At 40.7% G+C, this 25,531-nt stretch overlaps 1 protein-coding gene and 1 pseudogene across 2 annotated transcripts in view; one reads left to right on the top strand and one right to left on the bottom strand.

Moving 5' to 3' along the window:
* ST6GAL2 (ST6 beta-galactoside alpha-2,6-sialyltransferase 2) overlaps positions 1-24,565 on the top strand; it is a 98,117-nt gene extending 73,552 nt beyond the window's left edge. Inside the window, exon 6 of one of the 2 annotated variants that reach the window (XM_035271828.3) lies at positions 22,335-24,565. In XM_035271828.3, the coding sequence (XP_035127719.2) occupies positions 22,335-22,423 (89 nt within the window). In that variant the 3' untranslated portion in view covers positions 22,424-24,565. Of the gene's footprint in view, positions 1-6,288; positions 11,292-22,334 lie in introns of those variants that run through there. The other variant, XM_008980226.5, reaches the window with a different exon arrangement.
* On the bottom strand, positions 15,672-17,128 carry LOC100409424 (KH domain-containing, RNA-binding, signal transduction-associated protein 1 pseudogene; annotated as a pseudogene).
* Positions 24,566-25,531: the final 966 nt, after the last annotated feature.

Raw genomic sequence — 25,531 nt, 5'->3', positions numbered from 1 at the left:
TATTATTCTCAATGATTTGGAATGTTATTTTAAATATTCTGCCAAGTGAAAAGCAGGATAGTTTTGGCATAGCCACAGTCAAGCTAAATGCTAAATGTTTATGATAGACTCTGATAACACATCAAATATATCTATATGCTAGGTAAAGATTTACTTTAAAAAAACCTCAGTCATCTAGAATTTGTGATAAACTGAACGTGTGTTAAAGTTTGCCTTTTATTCAGGTTTTGGAGCAAATAAATAAGTGCCCATTCTGCTTATTATGCTGAATCATATAACATGATATTTTATCAAGACCAGGAAAATGCTTTCAAATTGGTTTGATAATTATCTTGCATTATATGACATTTAAAAGCATACAATTTGGCACATGAGTGCCTCTTGAGTCACAATTGCCTAGAAAATACTAATACTTATTTTCTTCAAATGAATCCCTCATATGGACTCATTTTTAAAAACTGGCAATGCAAGAAACTTAACGTTAATTCTGTTTAAAGATTTTCAACAGCTGGCTTCATGCCCATTTGATTGGCTTGGAAAAATACATTTAAAAGTGTCCAAATTTTGATCTGCCTATCAAAAAGTCCATGTTGAAAGTTCATGTTGAAAGCAGTAACACTTTTATTAGTGATTAAAGTAGTTAATTTTTTATAGTCCTCAAACAAAATTACTTAACATAAAAGTTTCTTAAATGCTTTTTAAAAGCTGTCCCTTACTGAATTGCATGTTATTCGATAATTTGTATTCTTCTTGCATTTTAGGTAGACCTGACCAGATATAAGAGAGGAAATAAAAAAAGAATTAATAACATTTTTAGCATAACCAGATGTGAATTCCCCACATCAGTCTGGCATGGGGAAATGATTATAAAGTAATGCAGTACTTTGAATTTGTGTGTATATGGTATCGGGGCAGAAAAGACAACACGGCTAGCTTGACTGCTTATCCCCAGGAACGCCTGCTTATAAGACTGGCCCTTGCCTGATGTCTGGGAATTTGGATTTTTTGGGAAGGTTCCCACCCCTCTAACTGATAAGAGTGTTTCACTGTGTGTGTACTGTTTATGCAAGAAATTTGGTTTATGCTAAACACTTGCTTTCCTTCTGAGAGTCTGGAATTTTAGTGCATGCCAGGCAGAGACTGCTGACATGACCAGTTTCAAATAAAAACACTGAGTACTGAGTCTCTAAAAAGCTTCCCTTGTTGGCATCATTTCATTTGTCTTGTTGTCTCCATTATTTCTGACTGCTGTAACAAATATTGTAGACTGGATGTCTTAAACAGAAATTTCTCTCCCATGGTTCTGGAGGCAAGAAGTTAGAGATCAGGCACTAGTTAGTTTGGCTCCAGGTGTGGATTCTCTTCCTGGTTCAGAGACGGAGCCTTCTTGCTGCTTCCACATGTGGTTTGTTGCAGAGAGACAGATTATCTCCACAGCAGCCTTTCTTACAAAGGCGCTAATCCTATTCAAGAGGACTCTACTCACGTGACCTAATCCCTTCCCAAGGCCTCACTTCCTAATACCATCACATTCAGCATTAGGAAGGATCTCAACCTATGAGTGGGGGATGGAGACACATTCGGTTCATAGCAGTTGTCCCAACTCGTTGCTGGGGGAAATTTAATCTCTATGCCACTCCCTAGGAGAGGATTCTTGAAGCTCACACCAGGTTTCCCCTGGACTTGTTACCCTGTGTGCCTTTTCCTTGTGCTGATTTTGTTTTGTATCATTCTGTATAAGTCATCATCATGAGTGCTACATCCTGGGGCTAGATCCTGGGGCTTCCTATTGAATCATTGAACCTAGGGATGGGTAGGGACTCAGAGTTCATTTGAGAGCTGTGTGCTGTTGATAGTCATTTGTGAATAACAAGGCTCAGCACCAGGGCATTGCAGAAGAGATCTGGTGGTAGCACATAAACATTTTTCTCAGTATTACGTTTAGAATACTCGCTTCAAGTCATCCTAAGAATGGTCATGGGCTTTCTACCTGTTTTTAAATTTAAAGGTGAAATCTTTAGTTTTGTTCAATTTTGTTATGATTTTAAAGAAAAGCTCTAAATCTCTGATGATTAGCACCATGGTCAGCTTAATAGATGTTGAATTTAATTGAGGAGGCCTCCAACAGCACTTAAAGACTCTATTCTTCCCTAAACCTGTTCCAGTCCCGCCTGCCTGCAGTATCTACTCCCCACATACCCCATTCTCTAACGCACATACTCTGAACTATGTAAGAGCTATTATTGTATATGTCCAAATATGGACATCTACTTATGTATCCTACTTTTCGCAAAGTATGAAGAAATGTATTCTTCAGGTGTTTGTGTAGTGCTAAGTACTATTGTTAACTCTTAGGAAAATTGATGTGTAGATGGAATCAAATTTAATAATAAGTATCACTATTTATCATACGGCAGAGTCTGAATCTAAACTCAAATTTATGTATAGAAACAGCCTTAAAGAAAGTTAAAAGGCAAAGTATGCATATGCTAAATGAATTGATCACGCTGTCTGAAAAAAAAGTTAAAATATTAAAGAATATTCTACATCTTTGGCACCATAAATCTCCTTTTCTACCTTTCACATTACACAATTAGTTTTGTTTTTTTGTTTGTTTGTTTTTTGAGAAAGAATATTACTCTGTCACTCAGGCTAGACTGCAGTGCAGTGGCACAGTCATGGCTCACTGTAGCCTCAACCTCTGGGCTGAGGTGATCCTTCCACCACTGCCTTGAGTAGCTGGGACCAGGCCACCATGCCTGGCTGGTATTTTTGCATTTTTTTTGTAGAAATGGGGTTTCACCATGTTATCCAGGCTGGTCTCAAACTCCTGGGTTCAAGTGATCCACCTGCTTTGGCCTCCCAAAGTACTGGGATTACAAGCATGAGCGACTGCACACCCTGCTCCACAGTGAGTTTTAAATTAATTTTTCCTTTTTTCTTGAAGATGCCTCCATACCAATGCGAATATTAGTGGCTGCAGCTGGCTGCCTCTTAAACACTAGGGTAGATTCTACTGTTACTTAAATTTTATGATGCTTCAAGCCATGGTTCATAGTTTCAGAAAGCTACAACTTCATGAGACTGCAAAACAAGATGGAGAAATCATTGTCGCTGAATCTCTATCAGATAGGCAAAGATCAGGAAGAACTGTACAGAAAACTCAGGACAAACACCCACTCTCTTAGCATCTATTGGCTTTCAATTTGGACTGCCATGAGCTAACTGACAAATTCCTCTGCTTCTGAAGCTGAAAAGTTATGTTTAAATATAGAGTACTTATATAAGAAAATACTAAAAGTGTACCTATTTACATATATTGAAAGCATAACTATTTGCATAGTCTTATGACAAAATCTATATTGTATCTTTAGCAGATAACATCATTTAAGATATAACAGTTAACTAGCAGCAGGGGTAAAATTTCTCTCTAGAGAAACAATCAGATTCACACATTTGATATCTCTTTGAGTGCAAGAGGATAGCAAGGATGTGTAGGGAAACTCCCTAGGGTTACTTGGATTTGGTAGCAGTTTAAATCTAGATTAGCTGTCAACATACAGAATGTCTTGCTACCTATGAGACAACTTAGGAATTCCTCAGCAGTTCTCAAAGAATGTGTGTGTTAGAACAATCTGGTCCTTAAAGCCTGGAGAGTAGACCAGCACTGGTCCAGGAACATGTGTTACTGGTCTACAACTAGATTAATGTAGAAATTGGAAGTATTTAGACACCTGATAGCAATTTCACATAGGCATGGCATCCAAACAGGTGATCATTTTTCTCGTAATTGCTCATTATGGTATTTTACGAAAGTTTCGGTCTGTGGTAGGTGGGAATTTGTTTCTAAATGTCCTGTCACCTAAACAGAATGCCTGTTAAAAATTCAGATTCCTGGACCCCAACACAAACCAATGGATCCTGAATTTCTGGAAATGAATACAAGTCCCAGGAACCTGCATTTGACCAAGCTGCCTGTGTCATTATTTTTCATGCTGAACTTTGAGGACTACTGCTTTATGGGGAGGACCAACTGCTTGGCTGACATACTCCCTTAAGTATAAGATTGGCTTTTGAAAACCATCCAGTTTAAGAACCAGAGTTGCAAAAGTCACAGCTCCAACACAGTTGACTCCAGTCCTTATGGATACCATTGTATTATTAGCTTATATGAAGTGTCCAGTAGCAAAGACCTGTGGTTTCTGGGTACACTTCCACTGCTAGGTCATACAATGACTTTGTACAAAAGACACCCTTGAAGCCATGCCCCTGTCATGTGCAGGGAAAGTGTTGTAATAAATATATTGATTAATAATGCCCATGATGAAGTCCACCCCCTTCAACATGGCTCCTTGTGCAGAGCTGGCAGAGCAGATGTCATGCTCAGGTGAAGGGGAGCCCCCAGGGCTGGGCAATGTGCAGCAACTTGGTCTGTAGCCCCTACTTACAAAACTTGAAGCTGTCCTCAGACACAGGCTCTGGGAAAACTTCAGCCCTCAGAGAACATTCACACCAGAGCATGTCTTGTTTGTTTAGGTTTGTGGGGTTTTTGTTTTGTTTTGTTTTGTTTTGAGACAATCTTACTCTGTCGCCCAGGCTGGAGTGCAGTGGCGCAATCTCAGCTGACTTCAACCTCTGCCTTCCAGGTTCAAGTGATTCTCCTGCCTCAGCTTCCCAGGTAGCTAGGATTACAGGCACATGCCACCCCAGCTAATTTTTTGTATTTTTAGTAGAAACATGATTTCACCATGCAGGCAAGTGACTAGAAATAAAAGAATTTAATTCTCCATGGGCAGATAGCTTTCTCATTCACCATGTGAATTCCTTGTATACGATTTTATACAGGGGAGAAAAAATGTTTGAGAGCAGTCATTACTAATCAGAAGGTAGATTTTTGATCACCTGCATTGTATGTTTCTGCACTGCTGCCCACACCCCAAGTGAGCATCACAATGCTGTAGGCTGACCTAAGGGAGGGGCAGCAGACAGGTAGCCACTCTGTCTTAAAACGAAGTAAGGAAACTGATAGAAAGGAACTGGGAGAAAAACAAGAGGAATTGGCTCAGTAACTTGAGGTTCTAACCATTGCTCTTGAGAGCAACTTTACTTCATAGAATTTGAACTGCATAATTGGCTTCTCTTTGTTGGGAATGTGTTTTACTCTCAACTATGACACTGTATTATGACTCTGACATCTACACAGGCTATCCTTGCTGTCCCTGGAGCAGTATCCCTTCTCCTGTTTCCTTCTACCTCTTGTCCACCAGGCAGCCCCTTGAGCTTCAGGCTTCTCCTCTGGGCAGCCTTTCTGGATCCCCTTGGCAAAATTAAGCCCCTTCTCTCTTCTCTCCCAGTGTTCCTTATGCAGGACTCCACTGGGATGGGATTTTTGTGTTGCACACATGGTTAATTAACTAGGGAATATTACTCTCATCTTCAGATAAATGTTGGCTATAACAGGAATAACTGTGTTCCTTTATATTTTTCATAACAAGGGATATCCCTTTCAGAAAAGAGATAAGCATTCTTTTTTAACTTTCAAGTTAATAGTGGCACTGGTGGTGTTAAGAAAAGAAAGAAAGCCATTAACCTAGATCAAGAATAAAATTTACACCATGATTAGCTGTTATAGCTGTTTATTTGAAACATTAAAAAATTAAAACTTTAACACTGATAATGCAGTGAGAAAAATAATTTTGTTAATATGAATCTAAACTCTGTGTCCGTCTAACTCCATTTTTTTCCATTTAGACAACTACAATATTTTGTAATAGCTGATCCATTGTACAGTTTAATGTTACAACTTTTCAAACAACTGTTTTGTACTCAACTGATATTCAAGCAACTATTTTATAATCCAGTTTTTATAGCATTGGCTTCTTTGGAACATAGCAGTCCCACCATCGCAAACTAGATGAGACATGTGTATAGAATGTGATACAGGAGACTCTGATTTGGGGGTTGCAAATTTGTCCTTCACTAGAGTGTGATTTCCTTAAGTTCATTGACTTCTTTTCATCTCTCCTTACTGGGTCCACAGTGATAAACTGAATGAATGAATATATATATACATATATAGTATTACATTTTAATATTCCCCCATACTCCCTGAACTGTATACACACCTCTTAATAGGAGTTATAACATTGCAGATGTAACAATAACAAAAACGTGAGTGCAAAGTAAGTGTCTCTTGCCACAGTCATACCCCATCACCACCACACCCAAAAAATCATCTCTCTCATGTGGAGTTGTTCATTAGATTCTAACTTTTTGTTTTCATGTCAGGAATCCTCATCATGATGTCCATGTGCAGAGAGGTGCATGTGTATGAATACATCCCATCCGTGCGGCAGACGGAGCTGTGCCACTACCACGAGTTGTACTACGACGCAGCCTGCACCCTTGGGGCGTACCACCCGCTGCTCTATGAGAAGCTCCTGGTGCAGCGCCTGAACACAGGCACGCAGGGGGATTTGCATCGCAAGGGCAAGGTGGTTCTGCCGGGCTTCCAGGCCGTGCACTGCCCTGCACCCAGTCCAGTCATTCCACACTCTTAAAAAGGGTTACTTGGGAATCAATGTGCAATAAGGTACTACTGTTGTACTCAAAGTCACAGAAGAATACTTGAAGATAGATATTAGGCAATGTAGTTTTGAGTCTTTAAACTGTAATTTAGTGCTGTTCATGAGAATTCTTCTCTTTCTAAGCCATTGAGTATTTATTACCGCTTTGAATACAGAAATGGAATTTAAAAAAAAAATAAGGCTCAAAAAAGATGCAAAACAAAGGATAGCTGGGAAGAAAACACATGTATGGCCATGGGTATGATACCTCCAAAACTGTTAACAACTTTTTCTTCTGCAGTGAGTACCACTCATCAGGGTTGGTTTCAGTGATAGGTTTTGATGATGCTCCTGACCATATAAAGTGATTTATGTTTAGAAACATTCAAGTTGAGGTGCAGCATTTACAGCATCAAGTACATCACTCATACATGCATCCATCATTAAATATCCTAGGTTTTATGACAAATGTTGAAATGATCACTCAGATGTGTTTAATGGCAAAAATTCCCAGCTCATCCTGGCAAAGGCTTGTGTTTCCAACCATTGCATTCTTCATCTCTGCTTCTCATTGCCCACTGAATGCTTTGCTTTCTGTGCATCAAAACAGATTCTAAAACCAGAAAAAATCAATCTTGAAAGGACCAAGGAAAAGCCAAATTCCAAATAGCACCACGGAGGAGACCCTTTGTTTCCCTGCATTATTTCATAACTCAACCAGGAGCATTAGTATCACACCCTCCAGGAGGCACATCACTGGCAAGTAACACAGAATCACAGGCCGCAGGTGCCCCTGGACACTCCCCAGCTCTGGCTTTTCTGTCTTGCACCTCTCACCTGCAGATCTACCCCACAGCTTTTGCATAGTAAGTGACATACCTGACAATTGGCATAGCCCTGCTGGGGAAGACAGAGGACACCTTGCTCCTTCCAAACTAGAAGGAAGGATTTCGGAGCCATTGCTCTGTTCTTCTAGGGATGCACACCTGTCTTTATTATATGGGTTTGTGCAGGCTTTTATCAGCCTGCAGGAACTCAACAGTGATGATCGCTGAATCTTCACTAAATCTTCCTACAGATATTTAGGAATCCACTCCTTGCTTTCACAAATAGCAGCATGACAAAGCCATATAATTAAATAATTTATGTGAAAGCATTGCTCATTAAGAAGGAAAATATGTAGATGCTTCAGAGGGAAAGGCAGCTAGAGGGAAATTTTCATCACAATATATTAGCTATATTCAGGGTTGATTTTTTTTTAATTTCAACTGTCACTTACTTATACATTGAAATTTTTTTTGCTATGAATATAGTGAAGCAGAGTCATTTTGTAATACCTTAATTAAACATGCTATTATTTCAATGTATAACCAAAACATATCTCTGTGATAGCATTAAGATTTGTTGCAATGACAACAGCAGCTCAATTAAATGCGTTCTCCCTTGCAAAGTGTATGAATGTCAGGAGAGTTTAGTGGAAAAGTTTTCTTTGTTTCGGGATTGGTTTCTTCTAGACTGTTCTCAGGACTACTTTCTTGAGCAAGAATGGCTTACAGAGACTGACGGCTTATGCTTGGTTAGCCTATTCAGCACATCTGGAGCTGGATAACAAGACATCTCCTATAGCTTATTATAATAGTGAAGGAGAAATTGGAAAGTTTTAATCACAACAATATTCAATAAAAGCCCACTTTTAGAGCTTTGTTATTAAGTCTATGAGAAGGGATAGATAATCTTGTCTTATATATTACCTTATGTCTAAGTAGACATAGCTGAGCCATGTTCCTTTCTAATTTCTTGACAGAACTTGGTCTTGTCCTTATGTTTACATGCGTGTAATAAGTTCAGCGACTCTGGAATATGAGTGAGGTGGCTCTGATGGATGACTATTCCTCCTACAATCCTTGGATCTTTCTAAGTCTTCCCTGCCATTAAAATGCCCCTGGCCATTGAAGTTCCTTGTACAGTTTTGCAAGTGGTTTTGCTTGTAAGCATCCTTATTATCCAGCATAATGCCCCTTGGCTGACATGAGAACTTGGTTAGAGGAGAATTTATTGGGGTTGGTGTAAATATTGCAGTTCAAAAGCCTCAGAACCCCACACTTTAAGGATTTTTAAATAGCATTTTGTTATAATCATTGTGCTTTTAAAATAGTACTTTCAGTTTCATTGAGGTTACAAGAAGACTGAACAGTAAAGGAAATTTAATTATAATTTTTGCATTTATTGTGGCCTTAAAGACTCTTAGGAATCAGGGTCTGTTCAACAGTCAAAAATGCAATACACATATTAATATACTATTGACTGGGCATTCTTCTAGAAAAGTTTAAGTTGTTTAGCTCCTAAAAAAAAGTTAGGCCGTGATAGTTAATGTGATGACTACTTCTAATATAAGCCAAATGGGTCCTAAGTGGCAGTATTTTGCCAGACATTGACTAAATCCATACATGCCACATTGACTGAATTCCAATAAGCACACAGTTCTTCTGTGGAGTAGTTAACAGTAAGTGGCACCTCAATGAATTTCTCCCAGGTTCTGTCTCTTCCAACATCCTCCATCCTCTTTTGTGAAGGCAAGCTGATAAAAAATCCTCTTGGTGTAAGCTGAAGCTGTTAAGGATTCCTTTTTTCACTCTCAGGACCAACATACATTCTTTTGTATTTCAAGATAATTTCACCTGTTGTTGGTTGTTGTTGTTGTTGTTGTTGTTGTTATCACAAAGAAACTAATTTTGACCAACAATGGCAATTCAACCACATCTAGATTCTCCCTAACTTATTTTTCCAGCTGGTCACACCAGGGAAGAGGGTAACCTTTAACATACCTGGTGTTCTCATGGAATACCAATGCTAGTCCAGGGAGCTGACCTTTCCCACTATGTCCTCATAGAGCTGCTCTTACAGAGAACTTGTGCTCAGGACCAAGAGATGGTCAATTAAAAGTTGCATGTACACGCATCAGCCTTGTGCATTAAAATGGGCTAGGGAGGGACTTTTACATTTTGAATTACCAGGTCTTTCCTTGTCTGCCTGAAGGCAGAGCTTTGAGAAACAGTACTTCCTGTGTCTGGTCCTCTTGGTCTTTCAGCCAGACACTTAATCCATCCTGGACTCTCCAGTAGTCCTCAGTCATTGTAGCCTTAGCATCTGCACCAGAAAGAAATGCTAAAATAATTGTCAGCATTTTCAAAATCAGGAAATCAAAGTAGCTGGGTCATTCTCTTACACGTGTATGAGCCAGTTCATTCTTCTGGGACAGACCGAACTTATGCTGCTGACTGACTCTTCTGAGCAGTAACACATCTCCTGAATTAATTAGGTAGGTCCCTTTTGGGTGCATTAATTGGGATCAACCTTAGATGAGCGCCAGTGTTTGACATAAGAATTTCATACGTATGAATGCCACAATTCAAGTTCTCTCTCCAGTTTTTTTTTAATAGATCAACATGCAGTACATGTGGTCAGTTACCTGGTTGAATTTCTGCTTAGCCGTGGTAAAAGACAGAGAAAGGGAGTGAGGTGGGACCAGGGGACTTATCAGAAAGACATGAGTGAATCTGTAGGCCAGGTAGCCTTTAAGTATGTTCTATTGTATTGTCTGTTTCGATTTCTGACTTTCTGATAGTTTAGAACTCTTACCCAGTGGTTAAGATCAGATGACTGATCAAGGCAGCTCCATCTAGAAATTAATTGCTAGGTAAAAATGTGCCTGAGTTTCAACTTGTCTTTTATACTCTGGATATTCTCATTGTGAGATTATTATACATGTTCCTGTCACTTGGGCATTATTTACACACTTGATAAATGAAAGCTATTTCTCTGTCAGTTCAGGGAAATAAAATGTAAGTTCTTGTTCTATTAGATGAATGAAACCTTTTGGTTAAAAAAAAATCCAACATATACCTGTTCAAGCTTGAGCTAATTGAATTTGAAGAATTAAAGACATTGATCCAGTTCTTAGTATAAAAATTATACATGTAGATATAGTTATATAATTGTGTATATACATATCTACACACATGGTTGGTTTTATATTGCTCTTTTCATCAATATTTTTGACTGAAACCTTTAAAATAAATTTTATTTTAATTATACATCCACTTTTTAAGAGAAGGAAGCAAATGTTAAATGTCCTTCTGTTAAAAAAAAAATTCAGTCCTCCACCAACCCCTTCCCACACACTCATACTCTGCACATCTTGGCTATGTTAAAATGGTCTGATAGAATTATTTAAAAGGCACTATGAAGGTAGAACACTACCTTAATATTGTATCCTAGTCAGAAGCCTGATTTCACACTGAACTTTGAATGGAAGCTTGTCTATAGCTCATGGCTTTCAAAGATTGGAAGAAACATTTACTGGTTCTATGGAAAATAATCTTCTTGTTAGGTAGATTTCAAAAAAAGAAATTGCATTGGTGGTGTTAAAATCTAACATTTATAACAAATCCTGTTTTACTCTAGAGGAAATACTTAGGCAATTCTTCCGGTGGAAACCAGTAAACTTTTTTAATACTTATGGAAATTCTTTTGTATGATAATTTTTAAAATGAAATGTGTACTCTTCAAACTAATTAAGGCTTGAAGTTTTCCAGGAGTCACATTTTAAAAGTGTTTGTACACATTTTAACACTTTGATATTTTCTATTTTGGTTTTGTATATTTTTATGTATACACAATGTACAGACTTTTTTCTTGTAAATAAAACATGTTTTCATTTGTCTAGAAGTTTCTTGTTTTAATTCATAGAAGTTACACATACAAATTAGCAAGTGATAAAATAACAATTCATCCCTAGGAAAACAAATGGCAAAGCCGAAATCTAATTATAAGACTGAGTGGCAACAGAAGGAACAGCAGCAGGCCTTCAGCCTTGAATATGGACGCAGCCTGGGCCTGAAACCAGAGGTGGGGGGCGGGGGGGTTCTTCCTGGGATTAACTTCCACAGGCAGGAGAATGAAAGTGGTGAAATCAAGTGGAAAAGGCATATTTAGGGTAACAAATCTTGATGTTGATTTAATAACCCAGCGTTTTGATGAATGCGTGGCTTTGGGAGACTCTTCCTCAGCTTGGCAGGGCATTATGTCTTGGAAAACATAAATAAGTTATTAGAGGAAAACCTAAAGACAGCTGAGTCACCTACAACCCACCACAATGTCAAATTAGCCTTGGTATTTTCATACTTGTGACGCGAAGGGAAAATCAGTTAATTAGTCTCCTAGAAAGAAATTGTCGGTCATTTGTGCTTTCTGTTTAGAATGTGAGGAAATCCTCAAATCAAGGAAGTCTTTGGGGTTTTTGATGTGAGGACAACATGAGCAGGTAAGAAATTCAGAGTCGTCTATCACCTCAAACAGCAGTGCTGAATCAGAGAGGACTCCCATCACCTTTGTGCTGTTGTCGTATTTCTTTCCCCACAGGATGACTGCTTTCTTCCAGGTAATTAAAACTTAGACATGCCTGTGCCAGCCCTGATTGGGAAGGACTGGGGTAGATCACTGGAAGGATACTGTTCCATGCTCCTGAAGCAGCCAGGCATGCGCAAACCCCAGTAACTCTGAGGGGCACACACAGGAGACTTGGTGTCCGTTAGCACTAGATGCTGCTGGGAGGATTCAGAGGAAGAGAAAGGAATTGTATAAGACAAGTTACACTCAAAGAGAGAGAGCTGGAGCTAGGGGAAGGAGGTCAAGTTAACAGCAGGTTAGGGAAAGAAGGCTAAAGTGAGAGGACGTGAAAAGTGAGTCCAGGGGTCCCAGATGCCATTTGCAAAATCATCAGCTCAGAAACAGAACTACCTTGCAACCAAAGGCATACCCAGTCAACCCCACTGAATGCACTGATGTGCTGTGTTCAAGAGCCCCTGGTGCACACAATGTGGTAGGGAGAAGGCTCTCCTGCATTAGATCTCTGCAAGCTCCTCATTGACTAGAGCAGGAACTGGCCCACAGCCTACTTTTTTAAATAAAGTTTTATTGGAACACAGCCATGCTTATTCATTCACATGTCTGTATAGTTGCTTTCACTCTACAAGGGCAGAGCTGAATAGTTGCAACAGAGACCTTGTAGCCACCATGCCTACCTTGCCCTTTACAGAAACATTTTGCTGACCCCTGATCATGAATACAATCTGTGGAAAACTCTTTAGGCTGGTCTTGTGGTAGATAATGTGCATGTAATCTTCACAAGCCCAGGAAAGTTGAAGTCAGAGAGGTTAGGTCTCACCCTATGACACACAGCCAAGAAATGACAGAGCGAGGCATGCAATCTAATCTTTGAATGGCTTCAAAGCCTTTGGCCGGGAGTATTGTGCTAGTCTTCTAACAGCAGTCTCACCCTAGGATGCTGCCCTAATACTCAAAATTTCTACAGAGGATCATTGCACTTTGAATATTGTGAGAAACTATGCTTTGAAATTTACAGAGACTAACACTGGACTTTTCCAGAGGATTTTCCAGTCCTCTAAATCCCTAGAGCCCTGGAATCTTTCTGAACTGCATGTGTCAGTCAAGTACAATTTTTATTTTGTTATAAGAAGGCAGCCTCTCTGATTGTCACAGTCCAATCAATATAAAGAGTGCCGCTGATGTGGCGTAGAGAAAGGAGGCAGGAAAGATTGACATTCCACAAGCTCTGTGCCCAGCCACCTCCTAGCTCAATTGTATCATGCTGGAGAAACAAGCTGTACTTAAGAATGAGGCACCCCTGAGAAACTGATCAGAAAAGTCAAAGCAAAAGAAAAAATCAATGGCTTTGGAAAATCAATGACTCTTGTCATTGCTGGCTTATTATCCCAAGGATGGAAAAAAGTTGGGGGTGGGGGGCATAGAAACAGCAACATATCCTTTACTTTTTAAAACAATGTTGGCATGAATAGGCTAAAAAGGGTTTGAGAGCCCACGAGGGTGCTAGAAAACACAGCCAGGGGCCTCGGCCACCCACATGAGCCCTACTTCCTCTACTTGAGGAAGAGCCAGCCGTGACGGTGACTCACAGAACTCATTTTTAGAAATATTGTGCAAGCAATTGCATTCTCAGAAGACTCTTTCCTAAAAACTACATAGTAGGTATGGTGAGAAATATTTTTCCTTAAATAAATTTATTTCTTACCTCGAATCCCGTTTTCAATGCAAGGTAAAAATTACCCTATTTAATCTAATCTAAGACATCACTAAGTATAAAATGCACCATTCTTTTGTGCCCCAGTACAAAGAAAAATGTAATCAAACCAGAACATGAGTCTCCTGTCCCACTTAGGTGTGCACTGTGAAGCCAGTAGCCATGAGCCGCATGTGAATTTGGCATAGTTGAAATGTGGCCAGTCCTGAATTAACGGGTGAAGCAGAAAATACAGGCTGGACTTCCAAGACTTAATATGAAAGGTGAATGTAAAATACCTCAATAACTTTGTTATACTGATTACATGTTGAACTGATATTTTCAATATAGTTCTCAAATAAAAGCATGTTACTAAGAATAATTTGACCTTGCTTTTAATATATTTGAACATGCTTACCAGAAGATTTAAAATTGTCTGTGCTCACATTATATTTCCAGTAAACAATAGTAACTTCAAACTTCTATATTTGTTGAAAAAGCTTTTTAGACTTATTGAGGTATAGGTTTTTCATTACATATCACCAGGAGATATAAAGGAAAGTACAACATGTGTGAAACTGATCAGTTAAATTATTCTTAAAATATTTATACTTACAGTAGTTCTAGTCTGAATCACTTTTTGAATGAGTCATTAATTTCTATGATTTTTTCCTATTTTTTAAATTATACTTTAAGTTCTGGGGTAAATGTGCAGATCTTGCAGGGTTGCTACATAGATATACACATGCCACGGTGGTTTACTGCCTCCATCCGCCCCCCATCACCTACCTTAGGTATTTCTCCCATTGTTATCCCTCCCCAATCTCCCCATCCCCGCTACCCCTTCCCTAGTCCTCACCCCCCTACAGACCCCAGTGTGTTATGTTCTCCTCCTTGTGTCCACGTGTTTTCTTTTTTTTTTTTTTGGTATTAAAAAAGGACTAAACTTTATTGACAAACTACTGCAGACATTTTGACATAAGTTTAAGCTACCTATTTAGGCAGACTTACACATGTAGCATTTAATCTTCTGAGAACAAAAATGGACTTTAACTTATGTACAAAGTGGATTTTGATTCCTTTTTCATTCAGCTTCAGTGTCCCTTTTTATATCATGCTAGTGTTGAGACATACTTGACTGACTATCTTGGGAACAGTTCAATATTGACAACCGTCAACTTAAGAAAATCATCAGCTTTTGGCCCCAGCGTCCAAGTGAGTTTTTCATGGAGTGCAGAATCTCAAATGGACAAAATACTTAGTCTTTTTAAATACTGAAATTTTAATTATTAGTACTGTGACTGAAAGATTCTTCATGGCTAAAAAGCTCTGCATGGAACTCAATTCAGGAGGCCTACCTTCCCACCACCGTCAACCTCTTCAAAACCTACTCCCACCCCTAAGTATCTCTCAACACAGTATGTCTGGGGCTAGATTTCAAAACCCACATAATGAAAAAGTCAGTTTTACAAGCCTAATTTTGTTGTTGTTGTTTTATATCAATTAACATTAAAAATTGCATCAACTATTTAATTCATGAGGATCTTTCATATTAAAATTTAACCTTAAGATTCAACCGCCATGTGCTTTTATAAAGGAAACATTTTTTTAGAGACGTCTGAGTTCACTTTTACATGGTAATGCCTACTGCCATTACCGTTTGTGATTTTAAATCTTAAACAGCCCTGAATTTTGAAATGTAGCCTAGTTCGGGATTCTGCAACTACAACTTTACGGGATGCCTCAAATCAAAACTAAGAGAAAGTTAACAAGCCTTTACTTCAGAACCTTTAAGCAAGCAATGTCACTTTTGAAACTAACAGATTTTGTGTGTGCTTTTTTACTCAACTTCTTGTTTTTATTATAAAAGGTACACTTCTGTTTATATTTAAACAACAAAGAAAATAGAAAAATAATTCAATATTCCTAAATCTATTTTAACTCATTTAAAAATACTACATACCGTAGCCAGAATGCAGAGTTAAGAATGGAATAAGGTGGGGAGAAGAAGGGGATCACAAAGAAAAACACTTAGACAATTACTTGTCTGTTGTGGGTAAAGCAACAGGAATCCTGGGAAATACAAGAAATCAGTAACAACTTTGCTCATAATTGATATTTTACCCTCACGTTTGTTTTTAATAATGTCCATATGGGTGCTCTCTGTATGCTCCCTTCATGGGCCTACCTGGAAGGGCCTTCAGTGATGGCCTGGTCCCATTCCAGTCGTCCTGGCCATAAGCTTCATGAGAATCTTGAACCTCCCCATGTCCATAGTCATAATATTCTGAGTCCCCTTGACTCTGGCTGTAAGAGCCTTCATAGCCTTTGTAACTTTGTTCTGCATATGTATCATCATATGCATATTCTTCATATGTTTCTGGTGCAGGAGGTGGAGGCAAAGGTATCCTCTGGATGCCCGCTGTCCATGCTCTTGGTGCTGGAGCACCCCTCACAGTAGGTGGGGGTGGCACGCCTCGAGTCACAGTGGTACCTCTGGTAATGGCTCCCCTCACTGGTGTACCACGTACCAAAGCCCCATAAGGTGGTCCAACACCACGGCCCCTGGGAATAGGTGGTGGAGGAGGTGCAGCTCCCCGGCCTCTCACTGGCATCCCACGTCCAGGAGAGGGTTCAGGTACTCCATTCAAGTAGGACGGCTCTAAAAATCGCTCCTGGCAGATATCATCCATCATATCTGGTACCAGAAATTTCTTGACTTCCTCCATGGCATGGGCCATAAGAGCGTAAGCCTCACATGGGGGTCCAAAGACTTCAATGAAGACATGCAGATCCATATTCAAGTGGGCATATTTGAGGTCTCCACCTTTGCGCAGCTCTTCCTCCTTAACTTTGTCTCTCATTGAGCCCTTTCCCAGCACAGAGATCTTTGCACCAGTCTCTTCCTGCAGTCTTTTGATTGTATTCCCTTGCGGTCCAAGAATCTTCCCCACAAAATTGAACTTGGGATACTGCTTGACAGGTATCAGCACTCGTTCTTTCAGTTTCATGTTCTTGTGAGAAAATAAATCCAAGTAATTCTCCTCATCATCCTTTCTTGAGTCTCCTTTCTGAATCTTGTCAATTTCTGCAGTCAGCAGCTGCTGGCGTGAGTGAAGGACGGGTCGAGTGAGTCCTCCGTCATGAGTTCAGGCAGGTACTTGTTCTCCGGCTCCATCTTGACCGAGGCTGTGGCTGAGCGGGGCAGCAGCGGGGTCGGAGCTGGCCCGCCCACTGTCGCGTCGGGACCGGTGGCCGAAGGCTGCAGCAGCAGTGGCGGCTGCGTGGCAGGCGAAGCGCGGGCACCTCCGCCGGATCCCCCTCCGCCTCCGCGGGACCGGTGAGGCAGCAGCGGCTGCCGAGACGGCGTCTGGCGCACCGAAGGGTGGGCACCTGAGGGGTCCATGGAGTCGCTGCGGCCCGAGGACTGGCTGCGCGCCGCGGGGTCGTCCGGGCGATGCATCCGGGAGGATGAGCGATCGAAGGAGTGAGAAAGCGACTTGGTAGCTGAGAAGGCCCGGCGGCAGTTGGAAGGAGTGGGAGAGCTGGAGTGGTCCCCACGTGTTTTCATTGTTCAGCACCCACCTATGAGTGAGAGCATGCGGTGTTTGGTGTTCTGTTTTGGTGTCAGTTTGCTGAAAATGATGGTTTCCAGATTCATCCATGTCCCTACTAAGGACATGAGCTCATCCTTTTTTATGTCTACATAGTATTCCATGATGTATATATGCCACATTTTCTTTATTCAGTCTATCATTGATGAGCATTTGGGTTGGTTCCAGGTCTTTGCTACTGTAAACAGTGTAACAGTGAACATACGTGCACATGTGTCTTTATAATAGAATGATTTATGATCCTTTGGGTAGATACCCAGTAATGGGATTGCTGCATCAAATGGTATTTCTTTTTCTAGATCCTTAAGGAATTGCCACACCGTCTTCCACAATGGTTGAACTAATTTACACTCCCACCAACAGTATAAAAGTTTTCCTATTTCTCCACATCCTCTCCAGCATCTGTTGTCTCCAGATTTTTTAATGATCACCATTCTCACTGGCATGAGATGGTATCTGAATGTGGTTTTGACTTGCATATCTCTACTAATCAGTGATGATGAGCATTTTTTCATATATTTGTTGGCCACATAAATGTCTTCTTTTTTTTTTTTTGAAATGGAGTTCCATTCTTGTTACCCAGGCTGGAGTGCAATGGTGTAATCTCAGCTCACTGCAAACTCCACCTCCTGGGTTCAGGCAATTCTCCTGCCTCAACCTCCTGAGTAGCTGGGATTACAGGCAAGCACCACCATGCCCAGCTAATTTTTTGTATTTTTAGTAGAGATGGGGTTTCACCAAGTTGACCAGGATGGTCTCGATCTCCTGACCTTGTGATCCACCCGCCTCAGCCTCCCAAAGTGCTGGGATTACGGGCGTGAGCCACCGCAAGTGTCTTCTTTTGAAAAGTGTCTCTTCATATCTTTTGTCCACTTTTTGATGGGGTTCTTTGTGTTTTGCTTGTAAATTTGTTTTAGTTCTTTGTAGATTCTGGATGTTAGCCCTTTGTCAGTGCAAAAATTTTTTCCCATTCTGTTGGTTGCTGATTCACTATAATGACTGTTTCTTTTGCCGTGCAGAAGCTGTGGAGTTTGATTAGGTCCCACTTGTCTATTTTGGCTTTTGTTGCCAATGCTTTGGGTGCTTTTGTCATGAAGTCCTTGCCTATGCCCATGTCCTGAACGGTATTGCCTAGGTTTTCTTCTAGGGTTTTTATGGTGTTAGGTCTTATGTTTAAATCTTTAATCCATCTGGTGTTAATTTTTGTATAAGATTTAAGGAAGGAGTCCAGTTTCTGCTTTCTGCACATAGCTAGCCAGTTTTCCTAACACTGAGAATTTATTAAATGGGGAATCCTTTCCCAATTGCTTGTTTTTGTCAGATTTGTCAAAGATTTGTGGCATTTCTTCTGAGGCCTCTGTTCTATTTCATTGGTCTATATCTCTGTTGCATCAACTAACAGGCAAAACAACCAGCTAGTATCAAAATGGCAGCATCAAATTCACACATAACAATATTAATCTTAAATGTAAATGGGCTAAATGCTCCAATCAAAACACACAGACTGGCAAATCAGATAAAAGGTCAAGACCCATTGGTGTGCTGTATTCAAGAGATCCATCTCACATGCAAAGACACACATAGACTCAAAATAAAGGGATAAAGGAAGAGTTACCAAGAAAATGGAGAACAAAAAAAAGCAGGGGGTTGCAATCCTAGTCTCTGACAAAACAGATGTTAAACTAACAAAGATCAAAAGAGACAAAGCAGGGCATTTTTTTTTTTAGATGGAGTCTCACTCTGTCACCCAGGCTGGAGTGCAGTGGTGCGGTCTTGGCTCATTACAACCTCTGCCTCCTAGGTTCAAGCAATTCTCCTGCCTCAGCCTGCCAAGTAGCTGGGATTACAGGTGTGGGCCAACATGCACAGCTAATTTTGTATTTTTAGTAGAAACAGGGTTTCATCATGTTGGTCAGGTTGGTCTCGAACTCCTGACCTCAAGTGACCAACCTGCCTCAGCCTCCCAAGGTACTGGGATTAGAGGCATGAGCCACCACGCTCAGCCAGTTTCTATGATTTTTCTATCTCAAATTGTCCTCTGTACCACCCGAAGCAATGGCAATCCATTACTTTTAAAGAGCACTCCATGACTGTTTCCAGGACTTTCTTCTAAGCTACTGATACATTCTGTAATTATAACTGTAAGTATGCCTGAAGATCAACAAAGCAAATTTCTGAGCTAAGAATGATAATTTATGCCTCGAGTTTATAATTAATCTTCATTTGTGACTTAATAGTTTTGTCATTTGCTGGCATTATTAGCAGACAACACTAGAGGCCAATGGCTTAATAGAAAAATATGGATGGTATACTTTACATTGAGAAAAAAATAAGCAATTATAGCTTACCCTTGCAAATTAGGAAATTATTGCTATATTAATAAAGCAAGTTGTTGCTTTAATGTCTCCCAAATATAAGATTTGGGTTTTGCATCCATGATAGTTCAATAGGGTGTTTGGCCAACATCCTTCCACATGGGGAAAGCGGATACAGGTTTCTACACCTTTAGCTTCTTCCCCCTGCCTGATAGCTGCAGAGCCCCCCCATGGAAGCCTCCACATGGGCTACTGGATGGAGAGATAGCTACAGGACCTCATGGACACTTTCAGGCTTAGCCTGGGATGGTACACAGGACTTCTGCCCACTGTGCTCTGGCCTGAAATCAAACACATGCTACCTATGTGACCTTGTGTGTATTATGTTCTTTGGAAGATGATGTTGAATAGTAAGAGCTAACATTTATTTAGCACTTTATTCTGTCCAATGTCCTGCCATATCACACCACATAAAAGAAGGTATTTAATATTTTTGATAAAGAGCATTGATTTTGCATTTGACAAATGAGAAAACTGAGACAAAGAGAAATAACCTAGGTTGCAGAGCTGGTAAGTGGCAGAGCCAATCTGGGTAGCTGGCTCCATAGCCCTTACTCCCTTTTTTATGCTGCTACTGTGTTATTGATTGTTAAAAGGAGCCTGCCCCAAAGCCCTATTAGCCACCAGACATACTAAACAGCCATATTTAATGGACAGTATGAGACAAATAAAGGATATTTAAAAATTAGCCTCTGTCTCCCTTTCTCAAGGAAAATAAGCCTGGAAAGTAGAAAATAACACCCATGGTTGATACTGAACACCCACTATGTAGCAGATGCTGTACCAACATTACCTCATTAATTCTCACAACATTCTTGGAGGATAGATATCATCACCCCCATTTGATATACAAGGAAACAGAGGCTCTAGGAGGCTCTCTTACTTCATCAAGATCACCGTGGCAGGGCAGAATATGAGCCCAGGTCCTTTTGCTCAAAGTCTGTAATACGGTCATCCCACTTTTCTGTGTAAGGAACAAAGTCAATGCAGGTATAAAGATGAGGGCTTCCCTGTGTCAAAAACATGGGGACATCCACCGTGATTGGGATTTCCAAGAAGAGTATCTTAGACGCTAGCTCTTTTATGTCCTAACTCAGTGAAAACATCATAGAATGACTGCAACAAAGCCTTGAGAGTTCCATGTGGCCATGAAAGCCATGTCTACAAACAAAAGTGCATGATGCAGGAACTAATATGATGTAGTGTTAAGGGAAACAAGTAAGACAGAAAACTGTATCTATGTTGTAATCTCATTCATATAGACACACATACATATTTCTTATAAATTTATACACAGATGTATGTATATGAGTCATACCTATATACTTACTTCTATGACTTAAAAAATCTTTAAAGATGGCTGGGTGTAGTAGCTTATGTCTGTAACTCCAGCACTTTGGGAGGCTGAGGCAGGCAAATCACCTGAGGTCCGGAGTTTGAGACCAGCCTGGTCAACATGGTGAAACCCGTCTCTACTAATAAAACAAACATTAGCCGGGTGTGGTGGCAGGCACCTGTAGTCCCAGCTACTCAGGATGCCGAGGCAGGAGAACTGCTTGAGCCCAGGAGGCAGAGGTTGCAGTGAGCTGAGGTCACACCACTACACTCCAGCCTGACCAACAGAGCTAGACTTCATCTCAAAACAAACAAAAAATAAAAATCTTTAAAGATGCCAAAATAATTATAACAATAGTTATTACCTCTGGGCAGTGGTTAAAATGGTGGTTTCCATCTTGTCCTAATACCTTCTATCACATGCATTCTTTAAAGGACAGTGAATATAATCACAACTTTTAAAAAGCAAGTTTAGAAAATATTAGGGATGACTTGGGGTCTAGTGAAAAGAGCCTGGGCTTTGATAAATGGGATGAGTGATCAGAGAAGAAAATCCATATCCTGATTTTTGTTTATTCATTGTTTTAATCCAAGTGTGACGACGGTCAGAGCCCCAAATGTCCACAGAAACCTAGGCTGCACAGCACCCAGTGACAAGAATTGCATCTAGATCTAAGGCCTTGTGGCAAGCACCTGGGATCACATTATTGATTAGAAAGGCATGGGTCAGTCCCTGCATCCCAGACTAGCTATGTGACCTTGTGGATATTACCTATTTTCTCTGAGTTTAGTTACCTCATGTGTAAAATAGAGATAATGACAGTACCTACTCACTGAATTGTTGCAATTATTAATTTAGACACTGCATGTAAATTATTTAACACAGTCTGACACCTAGTGAATATGAATTGTTGGTGGTATTATTATATTTTGATCTCCCCAGTCCAGTATATCTCAATAATTAATAGAGGAGAACACTGATGAATGCTAGACATTGCAGATGGTTGCTTTTTCAGGGAAATTTCATCTGCTTAAATTTTAAAAGTGATATAAAACCAAGTCTTTGTGGTGATGATTTATTTTCAAGGCTCTCTAAACAAAACTCTGCAGGACTCCTTTTTCATGAAATGAGAAATATAGGTAAATATGTTTTTCAACATTTTTTCTTGCTCCCATGGGTTTTTTTTTTTTTTCTCCATATAGAGGATCTGTGCCTGCTCTCTGATTCATGGCCTCAAGGATGGGGTCATTCTTGTCAGAATCTGTACTCTCACTAAACAAAATGAAGCTAGCAAATGGAGTGTTGTAAACAGCATAGCTACTGTCTGTGTTCTCTTCTTTCCAGCTTCGCCCTGTATTGGAGCTTTTCTTTGGTGTGTTGGTTATTTTGCTGCACAACAGACCGTAGTGGCTCAAAACAAAAGTGATGTGTAATTCCTCATGCTTCTGAGGTTTTGCTGGGCAGCTCCTCTGCTCACTTCTCCTGGAATGCTCCAAGGGCTTCGTTCAGCTGGAAAGGCAGCTGGCTGGATGGTTCAAGATGGTCACATGCATATATTCAGTAAGTAGTATTGGCCATCACCTGGGTTCCTTCCTTTCTGCTCCATGGAGCCACCCAGGCTCCACTTCCAGCAGACCTTGAGGCAGAGTCCTAAGAGGGTAAAAGGGAGAAGGTGGCAAAATGACCCTGGAAAAGGGGCATGCATTCAGAAGGGATGATTTGTGGCTGTGGACCTGTTCACCACACTTGAGTGTGAGCCCTCACTTCTTCAGCAGCAAGTCAATTGCTCCTTGCCCAAGTCATTGTACCTCCATTTTCCCATAACTTTATCCAAATTGGGAGCAAGATTCCCCACCCATAGGAAAGAAGAGAGATGTTCTCCCACAGGACAGCCAGCAGTTGACTCATTGTTGCCAATGCAGCACACTGGGGTTTCCTTTACATGGCAGAAAAGAAGCTGTGCAACCCATCTCCCCAGAATCCTTGCTCCATATGGTAAGACTGTAAATCAGAGGCACTCAGAGGAGATTTCAAAGATAAAAGAGTGTGAAGGGCCATAAGTTTCTAGAGGCAAATGGGGGCAGGTTGTGAGCAGATGCGTGATTCACAGTGGCTTTCTAGCAAGCTCGGGAGACCACCCCCCACCCCAGCCCACTTCATTACTTCGACAAGAATAATGGCAGGAGCTTGCCAGAAGTTCTGGAGAATTATGGGGCCTTCCTGGGGTGCACTTAAGAACTTCCCTCAGGTGTGCCGGCTTGAGATCGCTGGTAGCAGCTTCCCCAACCGTCACTCACATAGTTCTTCCAGCTGTTTGTGCAAGCCACTATTTACTTAGATTAAAACCTCTCAACCTTGAGTGCATAGTGTGGCTTCTGTTCCCTAACTGAATGTTGAAGGATACAGTTTTCTTACCAGAGGATTCCTCTGATCTGACCAGATATGAAGGTAGAGGAGAACTATCTTATTGCCAGTAGAAAATAAGATGTTTACCACACACAACATGTGGTGGCAAAGCCATTGAAATTCTCAAACGCAGTTAGTTGCCTGGAACCAAGTACCTATAGAAGGCCAACTATGGGAAAGTGAGCAGCTGCTACAGGGAATGTTCTGATGCAAATGAAGAGTCCAAGGTTTAATATGGGGCTTAATGTTCATTTCTCACTGGACTGAAGATTTGGGGAAAAGGCAGTGACATGCTTGTCGCTTTAAATTCTCATCTTAAGGCATGCATAGAGAGGTTCTATGGCTGTCCTCAAGAAACCCTTTATTTCTCAAAGCCAAACAACCAGGACTCAGGGAAACTAAGCAAGGTAAAACTGAATCCTGAGAGTGGTTGAATTATAATACAAATTGAAATTGCAGTGTTGCCCGGTGTCTTACGTAAAGTTAAAGTGTTGATCTGGAAAGAATGTCCCTGAGATTAGAATGCAATCAGTATGATCCTATTCCTATGATTCTGAGGACCTTGAATCCCCCCATATCCCAGCAAGCCTCACCTGCCAGAATAGCCCTTTCTCCCCGAGCAGAGTAGGTGAGCCTCCTCTTACTTGAAGACTGTATAATAACCTCATCTGAAGTAGTTACCTTGCAGAAGTTGACAGTTCTCCCTCAGACCCACCTCACCAACTCTCAACACTTTCACATCTGTATTTAGAATCTAATAACAGCTATGGATTTACTGTAGACCATAGAGGGAGAGATATAAAAAAGTGATCTCAAGAGATTCTATATGTGATATGGTTTGGCTCTGTGTCCCCACCCAAATCTCATGTCCAATTGCAATTCCAAATGTTGGGGGAGGAACCAGGTGGGAGGTGATTGGGTCATGGGGGTGGATTTCCCCCTTGCTGCTCTCATGATAGTGAGTGAATTCTCATTAGAACTGGTTGTTTAAAAGTGTGTAGCACTCCTTGCTTCACTCTCTCTCTCTCTCTCCTGCTGCCATGTGAAAACGTGCTTGCTTCCCCTTTGACCTGCTGTCATGATTGTAAGTTTACTGAGGCTTCCCCAGCCATGCTTCCTATGTATCGTATGGAAACGTGAGTCAATTAAACCTCTCTGTTTTATAAACTGCTCAGTCTCATACAGTTCTTTATAACAGTGTGAGAATAGACTAATGCAATACGCATCAAAATAATTGTAAAATTTTATTGGTTTACATTGAGTGTAACCTGGGGAATATGTATAGAAATAGATTCTGAAATAAGATTGCTGGTCAAATCTCTATTTGGCCGTACTGTTTCAAACTGCTTCCAAAGTTATCCATCAGGCTGCCAGATCTGAATGGGTGCCATGGTTATAGAAGGCTCTGTAGTTAATCCAGCCTTCAAGGCAAGATGCCTTACATAGGGGCCATATGTCTACCAGGTCTGGTGCGGGTATTAGCAGGCCCTGATAGAAGATTACATTGGAAAATCCCTTAAAATTTTGGAATAAGATCATCCTCCCTTCTCTCCTTTTAAGAAATAACTCCTGACATGCTTCTGGGCCATGGTAGCATCTATGTAACTCAAGATGCACAATAAGAGTTGGTTGTTCTCTCAGTCAGTGGTCCCCAACATTTTTGGCACCAGGGACTGGTTTTATTGAATACAATTTTCCCACAGAGAGAGGTTGGGAGTTAGGATGATTTCAGAATGAAACTGTTCCACTTCAGATCATCAGGCATTGGATTCTCATATGGAGTGCACAACCTAGATCCCTTGCTTGCATGGTTCACAGTGTGATGCTGCTGATCTGACAGGAGGCAGAGCTCAGGTAATAATGTTCACTCACCTGCCACTTGCCTCTTGCTGTGAGGTCTGGTTCCTAACAGGCCATGGACCAGTACAAGCCCACAGCCCAAGGATTGGGGAAACCTGCTCTAAGTCACTGAACCACAAAGCTGAGCATGGTAGGTGCTGTCCATCATCAACTTGAACTGCTATGTGGGAAATTGGGCTTAAAGGCACAAGTAAGTTGCTTGAACAAGTGGCTCCACCTTCTGTGCACCTCCTCCTCTTGCACCAACAGCTTTTCTTCATCTCACACCGGTGACC

This window comes from Callithrix jacchus, chromosome 14 (assembly GCF_049354715.1).
Source record: "Callithrix jacchus isolate 240 chromosome 14, calJac240_pri, whole genome shotgun sequence".
In the NCBI taxonomy this organism is placed as follows: Eukaryota; Metazoa; Chordata; class Mammalia; order Primates; family Cebidae; genus Callithrix; species Callithrix jacchus.
The sequence above is the reverse complement of the archived record's forward strand: the minus strand, read 5'-3'. Positions and strand labels throughout refer to the sequence as shown.